The sequence below is a fragment of the Galeopterus variegatus genome, unplaced genomic scaffold, assembly GCF_000696425.1.
Source record: "Galeopterus variegatus unplaced genomic scaffold, G_variegatus-3.0.2 Scaffold1860, whole genome shotgun sequence".
NCBI classification, from domain to species: Eukaryota; Metazoa; Chordata; class Mammalia; order Dermoptera; family Cynocephalidae; genus Galeopterus; species Galeopterus variegatus.
Genome location: NW_007727971.1, coordinates 193,361 through 202,560, shown reverse-complemented (window position 1 = coordinate 202,560; position 9,200 = coordinate 193,361). Strand labels below are relative to the sequence as shown.

Here is a 9,200-nt window from a genome sequence, read left to right as displayed (position 1 = left end):
GCATCTGACTTAAGCATCAACCCCGGTTTCTATTTCTACATCAGATGCTGTGAGAGGACAGAAAGGAGAATGTATATTCAGAGGCTCACCCCGGAAACTTGACATCTCACAGGGGAAACTACTCCAAGTCTCTGTTGTATCACCCCTGACCCTGTAATGTGTTCTCACAGGAGCAGCCAAAAAAAGTTTTTAAGAACTGAGAAGATGGGGCCACTGTTACTCTTATCAGTTGTGAATATATATCTTCTGATCCCATTCCTATAAAGCAAGTTTAGTTGTTATAATGATCTCAATTAATGTGTCAGTTCTGGTATGACCAAAGTTCCCAGGTCCTGCTATGAATAACAGAGACAAGCAGTCAGGTCCAGAATTATATTACCTGAGGGAGAAACAAACCTACCTTAGGGTTGCAAGCCTACAAATTTGTGAAATTCCACTTTATTTCCCTATTTGAAAGAACACTTTAGACTTTAGAATGGTATGTGATCTCATCATGAAGTTTTACCAAAGCATGCACTTTCCCTTATCGCAGTGGGAGCCAGGTGCCTCCACTGGGCACAATCTGACCACACTAGGAAGGATGTGTGGGCTAGGGGCCATTTGGGTGAGTTGTGAGGATGGACAGGCTCGGAGCGTCTGCTGTGGGAGGGGATGGCCACAGCCTTTGTAGAGCCTCAGTTTGAAAGGCTTTTATGGTCAGATGCTAAAGCTCTCTGAGAACCCACAGACATCCCCTGACCATCACCCTCTTCAGAGCATCCAAGTTGTGAGAGACAAGGGCAGACTGAGGAGCCATCCCAGATGGAAGCAGGTGGAAGAACTGGTGAAATCAGAATAAAGTTTTACAGTGGTTACATAAAATGTTAATTTTATAGGAAGTGAAAGTTGCCGAGCCTGGAAGCCAGAGGCCATGGAATTGGTGGGTGAAGGCAGGAGGCAGGAGTGGGGCCGGCACAGAGGGAATAGCTCTTAGAGGAATGGGAATAGGAAAGATGCTTCGAAAGTGTATCCCTGTCGGCCAGTTAGAGCATCCCTCGTACACATGCAGCCCCTTGCTCCTCCCAGCCAGTCTGTCTGTACCCGTTTCTTCTCCCCACACAGGAAAAGTACCCAGAGATGGTGCACCTCTCAGAGGGAAACTTTTCCCGCTGCATGGGCATCCGGAGCGCCCGCTGTCCAGGGTGAGTCTGCACAGGCACCGCAGGCCTCCCACGTCCTGTTAAAACAAGGAGTAGAACAGTAGGAGATGGATGTAAACCACCTAACTGTGGACTAAAGATTATCAGTGGGAGGAACTGGTGGGGCTGACATTGGGCGGGGTGGGGGCAGGGGAACTGTGCTCTATAAATATTACCTCGTAGAGAGGAGTGTCTGCAGCGAGAGGGGAGGAAGTCCTGGGCAGCAGGAGGAAAGCGTCAGGCCAGGGATGGTTTCACTGCGGGGGTCCTTAAGGGGCCAAGGAGGGAAGGCCAAGAGAAGGTGGAATGTATGCGGCTCTGCTGGTATTTTAGGAATGGAAGGGAGGAGGCCAGGTGTGAGGGAGTGGAGAGCCCCCAAGAAGCCGTGCAACAGGAGGAGATGGGGAAACAGGCCCACACTCCAGATCCCAGCCGTTTCCCTTCACCAGCCCCGGGCCCCTTCCTGCCGTGCTCTGCCCAGAGCCGCTGTCCGTATTTCCTGTTTTCATCCTCTTGCCTTTGTGTGTGCATGTGTGCACACGTATCTACCTGTATGTGTGCCTTTTTGACCTATGTACGAATGCCTGAAAAGCTTTGTTTTCAAGCCTTAAAAAGTGTCATCATGTGGGCTTCTGGGACTTGCCTTGGTGTCACATGTAGCTGTAGTTCATACATTTTTGTTGTTCATCTTCCAGTAGGTGAATACACCAAAATGTCCTTGTGCATCCTACTGTTCGTACCTCCTGGCACACAGTACACAAGCTTCTCTTGGGCTCGTATACCTAGAGATCAAATTCCTGGGTCATAGGGTAGGTGTATGTTCAGCTTTCTGTCAATGACAGATTGTTTAGAAAGTAGTTTATTAGTTTATATTCCCACTGGTAATTTATAAGTTCCTGTTGCTGTATATCCTGTGCTTCTCTTACATTGTCATACTAATTTTCACCAATGTAGTGGGTACAAAGCAGTATCTTGCTATAGTCTTAATTTCCATTTTCCTGTGTAATTGACTGCACTTTTTCTCCATCTGTGGGTAGATGTCTTTAGGAGCAGGGGAGCGCAGCATAGATAGATAGAGACCAGGTGCTACTTATAGGTTAATTCTTTTTCTCCATCTGTGGGTAGATGTCTTTAGGAGCAGGGGAGCGCAGCATAGATAGATAGATAGAGACCAGGTGCTACTTATAGGTTAATTTTATAACCAGATTTCACAAAGCACTTAATGACGTTTGCCTCTCTTTCAGGTTTGAATTCATAATTGTTTGGAGGATACAAATAGATGAAAAAGGGAAGGTTTTACCAAAGCTGGATCTTCTCACCAAAGTCCCACAGCGAGGTAGGGCCCCCTGGATGTGGGTGTTCTAGGTTACTTCTTATTTCATCTGGTTTTACATGGCAAGAATCAAAAGTTGAAAATCTCATTAATGTACTTTGTACATCAGTTTTTAAAATATTTTTATCAGTAATCACTGAAAATGTATATGAGAGGGGGTTACTTCCCCCGAGACGCTCCCAGGCCGAACGCACGAGGGAATAGTTTCTCTCTGCCTTGAGCCACAGGTGACGGCTCCGCTCACATCCTCACCATCCTGTCTCTAGCGTTTCCCATTCTGTGGCATGTAGGGAGGAGGAAAGGGTCTTGGTGAGGCCAACACCAGGAATAAACACGAAACCAAAAGCTGCACCCTGAAATTTCTTACCCGGTTTATATTTTCTTTGTAGCCCTTGAACTGGACAAGAACAGAGTCATAGAAGCTGCTCCTCTCAGCTTCCGAACCCTGCTGGGAGTGCTTGGAATTGAAGTTGCTGTAGAAAGCCTGATAAAACTGCTTTGTGCAGAGGAGAATGACTAGTTCCCCAATGGTGTATGTGTAGGAATGAGATGCTGCACTGAGAAGCACTTGATTTTATTGAGTATAAACATTTGCTATTTTCTGCTTAGACACCACCCCCTTAAAACATGCTGTCTATGCAGTTATGGCACATTCTATATAAACTCTCATGACGTGAAATATAAATACAGCTATTTAAGTATAAAATGCAAAATAAAAGTGACCTGTACAGTGTAGTTTTAAAAAATAAGCTTAACATTTGAGAAAATGTACCAAGAGTGGTTATCCGTCCTTGGATGTGCAGGGAGGAGCTCTGTCCCCATGCACCTCCGCTTCGTACAAAGTCTGGGGCAGAGGTGCCCATACACTTGAGAAGGTGTGCTAGGCATGCTTGCAGCCGTTGCCCGTGGAGCATCACTTTGTAAACATTCTTTGGTAGCCCAGGGCAGGCACACGCATCCTTCTCACCTCCTGGTCTGCAAAGCAGCACCGGGCGGCACTCACAGCATCCCTCAGCAAGTCCTGACACTCATCTTGGTCTTCCATAAACAAGTGGAGCTGTTAGCTTAAAAATATGCCATAAGCCAGCAAAGACAGCATTGTTCCCTTCACCCAAGGCCTGGCACAAAGGAAACTGGCCCTTTGCTAAAGACCCACCCACAGAGTACAAGTGCTATGTCAACAGTCTCAGACGTACTTTAAGAACTGTGACTTTGGTGAACACCTCAGCCACCCATTATAATGCTGTTAGGATCAGTGAAAGCATGTTATTTCTAACCAGTTGGGCCATTCTGGAGTCTGAGCACAGCAGTAGGTTCAGGGTGAGGGCCAGAGACACATCCACAGCAGCAGTGCCTGTGCCTGCTGGACTCAGGAGCTCCTCTGAGCCCAGGGCTCACAGGAGCCAAGACTGTCATGGGGTGTTCCATCTGTTTTCTCCCCCAAATAGAGACTGTTTGCATACTGTCCAGTCTAGCCAGAACTAGGACCCATGCCAGTCAGTAAGTTTCACAACCCAAGAGGACCCAGCCCACCTACTCGACAGGCTTAGGTTCCAGAGCACCTCCCACAGAGGGATGTGGACTGGCATAGGCACTCAAACCATGGTGCCAGGCAAAATCATCCCGAGCGAAGCTGCCCCAGCCCAGGACCAGCAACTGCGGATCAAAACAATACTGAAAGCCACTTCGCTCCATGTCTTCCAGAGCCTGCACCTCACCCATGAGAGTGTGACCTCCACACACCTCACTTAGGTGGTGTCTCCAGAGCTCCCCAACCCAGCCCAGCACATACAAGGCATATGTATAAGAAATGATGTCATTTGAAATCAGAAGAAAAAATTAAAGGTGTCCAAATGCAAAAGTATCTTTTTGGACTTCTGAGTGCAGAATAAAGTTAGGAGTAAACATTAGGACAGGATTGAACAATAAACTCTAGAAGAGTTGGCTTGATTCAAACAAGTATAATTTGCCAAGTTATCACAAAATTTCCCACAAAAATTTACAATCAGCAAAATATTTGTCTTATTTTTCATGTAGCATTTTCATACAATTCCATGGTTTTGCTAATATTATATGTTACAATAAGCCTTCATTAGTCCTTCAAAATGATGATATAAATAATAATCAGTCTGTACAACCTACCATAGAATAAAAAACTGAAGCCAAGATTCCTAACAGTTTTCATAGCAGCCGGGCACACATTTGGTGACCCCAACAAGAACCCTCTTGGCTCCAGCCAGGAGTCATTCATCTTCCAGAAGCAGGGCCTGCCTTTGGCAGCTCCAACAGGAACAGGCAAGGCTGTGAGACCTGCAAACCTGACACATCTCAAGGCAAACCCAAGGGAGGAATGCAGTCTGGGAGGAAGGGAAAATTCATTCCTTCACCACCCAAAACACCAGAGTGCCAGGAAAACATTGGGCCGTCAGGGGCACACCCACCCAAGCTCAGCCACAGTAGCTCAGCGAGTTACAGCTCCGCATCCAGCTTCTACAGCAGCAATTTCAAGTGGGAAAGAATGCCTTATCTCCCGTTGAAGTTAAAGACAAAATTGTAAAGCAGAAAGAAAAAGTCAATGCTCACATGAGTGGTGTCCATCCTGACCTGAGTCTTGCGCTCCCTGCTGACCCTTCCAGAGCCCTGGGCTTCGGCACTTCCACAGGGACCCTGGGTCTAGATCACGCAGAACAGACGTCCCCACTAATCACCTGAAGCAGCAGGGAACCACCTAAACCTGTGTTGATGTGTGGCTTGCACTGAAAAAGTGACTAAGTAACTCAGCTGGGGAAAAGTTCCAGTAGTATCCATGTTTTTTTAAAGTCCAAACCGTAAGATGCACGTGATAATTCAAGTTTTCTATGTTAGGAGTCTGGTGGTAGGAAATCCAAACCTTGGGTCTTATAATAAGGCTTTTTGCATTAGAGAATTAGACATGAGCCCTCGCTGGGAAGGAAGAACTACCCAGAATGTCTTCCCAGGGCTTAACGGACACTTCCGTTTTAAGAACGTGAGCAGCTTCCTGGGACACAGCACTCACGTCCTACATTCCTTGTCTTGGAAGATGTTTCTAGTGCTCTTTGATTCCATGTCTCCAAGAGGCAATCCCACCTCAACAGGGGTTAAAAGCAAAAACATTCACAGCCAAAGGCCACCCAGCACAACAGACAACAGCTCTGTCATTCAACCTTCACATTCTATGTTCAAGTTTCAAAGACACTGCAGGAGAAAAAGTTAGACCTTATGTAGAACTAATGTGCAATCATCGCTTTCCTTGAACCGAGTTGACATCATGACATCATCTTTGGCACGTACAGTCTTTGAATAATAGTTGACTATCTTGCCATCAAGTTTATACTGGTGAGGAATGCTCTCGTAGGGCTTGAGGTCGAGGTCCAGCACAGACACAGAGAAGGTGAACCTGGACCTCGATGAAAGGACGACAGGCCTTTGATCAGAGCTGCAAGTAAGAAAGCAAGTTCAGAATACACAGACATCCTAAATCCTCTCATCCCGGCTCACAAAAACCATGCATTTTGTGTTTCTGTATACATTATATCTCTGTGCCAGCTGTATGTACTAGCACATAAAGCTTCTGCAGGTAGGTAGGTGCCTACTGTGATTCAGGCCTGCACATGACAACACACCAGACGAGAGAGGGTTAAAGGACAAAAGATGGAAAAGCAATTACGTAGAAAATGTGAGTGATAGTCCCCATATCCCAGTGGTATAAATGAACGCTGAGAAAGTCACTTCATCATGAGCCAAGTATTACAAAACCTAAGAAAAAGTAGAAAGATCTGGCCACTGAACAGCCAAATGGATGAAATGTTGAGAACAGACTTCTCTCTTTATGTGCCTTTTCCCGTGTCTGGTGAGAAACTCATGCTCCTTTATGCTTTTCACATTTGTAGAGAGCTCTGGTTTCATGTTTTATTCTCAAATCGTATCTTCAGTGCTTTGTATTTTGTTTCTCATTGCTCAGTTTTGTGGTTTATATAAACATCAGAATACTTATGTGCTCATAACAAAATATGAATAATTATTTGTACTTAAAAATACATTGAGTAACTCTGAATTTTATACTAAGATTGCTGTATATCCCACTTTGCTCTTGGGGTACTTAGCACATAGTCAGCATTCAAATGATTGGCTAAATTATATAAAGTCGGTTTAGCCCAAGAGAAGTGCTCTGGGGTTCTGGTTTCTCCACGCTTGCTACTCTTCTAGATTTAGAAGTCGTTAAAAAACAAAACAAAACACCAGTTTAAAAGCTCCTTCCTGGAAGAGGAAACACCAATGAACATATTCCTGTTCTGAGTATATTAATCATGGCCTAGACTCTCACTTAATTCCTGCTCCAGAATCTTGTTTACAGGGAAAATGAAACCTCAACTTGGTTGCTAGGATCATTAACTACTGTTTCCTGAATGGTAGAGAACATCAAATAACTCATCTACACATTAAGGTCCTGACTCTCAGTCTGGAAGCTGGAAGGGGCCTGCTTGTCCTGAGTGGCCCTATCTTACGCACTGCTCAGTTCTGGGCCTGAGACCCGAGCTTACCACAGCTGGGCTGGGACCATCCATGTTTCTGGCCTGTGACAAGGGCTACCTCTTTTAAAGGACCCCTCAATTTCTCATGTTAGGAACAGCACTCGACATTCAACCCTTATAAAGAGGAAGGATCTTCTGAGCAGCTCTTGGGGAAGGTCTGACTGGTCAGCTACAAGCTCCACAAAAGCCAGTGGCCAACACATGCCAGCACCTGACTCTGATACGCTTTTCTGCCCCTTAGTGGCCCTGAGGCTGGGCAGGAGGCTCCCAGGGACACACACTTCCCTTCTGCCATGAACATGTGTGTCCTCTAGCTGCCTCGGATACTGGGGCTGGGACAACCTACCAGTGCAGGGGAGCTGCCCTTGCCTGGACAGCTGTTCTTTAAGGTACTGACCAGCTGGGAGAGTGGCCAAGTGGACAAGCACCCTCCAAGGAATGTTAGGAACAGGGATGGAGAAGCCAGGGCTGGCAGTGGCTGCTCACACTGTTTGGAACAGGAAATCAAGAGGAGTTGCAGGATTTAAGGACAGGAGTATATGGGCAGCTTTCCCCATAGTCTCAAAGTCCCTAAAGGTCAAACATCTGCAGCGACAAGACAACAGATTCAACTTAAGGCTTTTTCTTTTATAACAGGGCAGAAATAGCAGAGCAGAATTGAAGCCTTTATTTAGGTGATATGACAAGTTTAAATATAGTCAATCTACCTGTCAGCTGTAAATTAACGTTTACGAATATAAATTTAGTCTCAGGTTTACTGTGCATCTCAAGGATGCAAAGACAACTCATTACAAATCCCAGCCTTAGTTTGTCTTTGGGTTTCCTGAGCATCACATCCTGGGCCAGGAGCCCCCCACTCACTGGAATGTTAGAGGTGTGGCCACTGCACAAACTTTCTTCAAAGGAGGCCGAGACACCCCAGACACACACCTAGGGGCTCAGTTGCCCTCACCCCTGTGTGTGTGCTTCGAGGAGAAGCGTGGGGAGCATGCAGAGACCCTCTCTCAGCTGAGCACAACAGTGCGACTTTATCTGAGCACATTCCCATTTCTCACCTGCATCCTTGGTCAGGAAGGAGGATGGATGGTAACATTTTTGTGGCTATTCTCTCATCTAACAACACTAGCTTAAACCAGCTAACTGGATTCCTCATAACTGAGCACTGGGGCTATTTTCTTGGGGATAACAGAGGTTTTCAACTAAATGTAACAACGTCTCAGTTATGCCCTATACATGTTCCTCAGTATTTTTTATCAGAAAGTGAACAATTCTGTGCCTGCCGGGGAACAGGACTCTTGGGAACTGTAGTTCAAAAGCATCAGAAAAATGGATGGCTAGCAGCCAGCAACTGAGGTCATCTTGACCCAGGAACACATGTCCGAAGAATGCAGAACATTCAGAGGCTTGGCACCCCTGAAGATCAGTGCTGAAGATGCATCTAATTACTATGAGATTATCAGGTTCATCCTGAATTCTAAAAAAAGCAAGGGAGGGAACTGGACAAAAATAACAAAGTTCAGGGAGAGAGGCCACAAACACTGTTGGTTATTTAGAAGAGGAAGCAGAACAATGAATGTGTTGTTTGAAAGGCTTTTTGGCTGTGGGTTATACAAGTTGGCACACCACGCTGAACTGGTAGAAAAATGAGGACAAGGCAGTGGGAACCTACGCCATCTCAGACCTCGGGGCCTTGAGGCCCGGGCTTCCCTTCAGAGAAAGGAATGTGCACCACACTATCCAAACTGCTTTACCCTTAGGGTATTTTCTTCCTAACAGTAATTTTCATTTCAGTAGAACAATCTTCATAAATTTTATTGACTGAATTACAAACTTCTAGAGAGCAAAAGTTAATAAGCCCCATGACATCAGGTAGGCTGAGGAGGCAGTGGTCCTGTCTGGGTTGGGGTGTGGGGGGAGGAGGTCCTAAATATGGGGAAACTGATTGTGCTGTTAGTCCACAAAATCCTGTTAGACCAAGGACATATGACATGGCAGTGGGCATCTCACCTTGTGTCCTGCAGACAAGGGGAGAGAGCAATCATGATGGAGCAGTCCTTAGCAGTCATGGCAACTCGGTACTGCTGCACCTGCAGGAGAGGGAGAGGTCAGCTCTAGGTCACACATGCAGCCTCACCA

General features: G+C 46.0%; 2 protein-coding genes across 2 annotated transcripts in view; one reads left to right on the top strand and one right to left on the bottom strand.

The window, feature by feature from the left end:
- The first annotated feature begins 910 nt into the window (after window positions 1-910).
- CENPP (centromere protein P) lies at window positions 911-3,229 on the top strand. Its single transcript, XM_008579351.1, has 4 exons — window positions 911-919; window positions 1,027-1,181; window positions 2,423-2,514; window positions 2,901-3,229. Exons 1-4 carry the CDS (start codon window positions 911-913, stop codon window positions 3,029-3,031), a joined length of 387 nt encoding a protein of 128 aa, XP_008577573.1. The 3' UTR covers window positions 3,032-3,229.
- Window positions 3,230-4,452: 1,223 nt separating this feature from the next.
- The window catches only part of IPPK (inositol 1,3,4,5,6-pentakisphosphate 2-kinase), a 74,960-nt gene continuing 70,212 nt past the window's right edge, over window positions 4,453-9,200 (bottom strand). The window contains exons 12-13 of the mRNA XM_008579350.1: window positions 9,072-9,151; window positions 4,453-5,968 (exon numbers count right to left, since the gene is read on the bottom strand). Coding sequence (XP_008577572.1) covers window positions 5,743-5,968; window positions 9,072-9,151 — 306 coding nt within the window. The 3' untranslated portion in view covers window positions 4,453-5,742. The remainder of the gene's footprint in view (window positions 5,969-9,071; window positions 9,152-9,200) is intronic.

What these genes read in the sequence shown, in the direction of transcription:
- CENPP (XM_008579351.1), top strand. An exon ending in CGGAGCGCCCGCTGTCCAGG is followed by an intron (nt 1,182 to 2,422) that starts GTGAGTCTGCAC and finishes CCTCTCTTTCAG; the next exon opens with GTTTGAATTCATAATTGTTT. An exon ending in CACCAAAGTCCCACAGCGAG is followed by an intron (nt 2,515 to 2,900) that starts GTAGGGCCCCCT and finishes TTTTCTTTGTAG; the next exon opens with CCCTTGAACTGGACAAGAAC.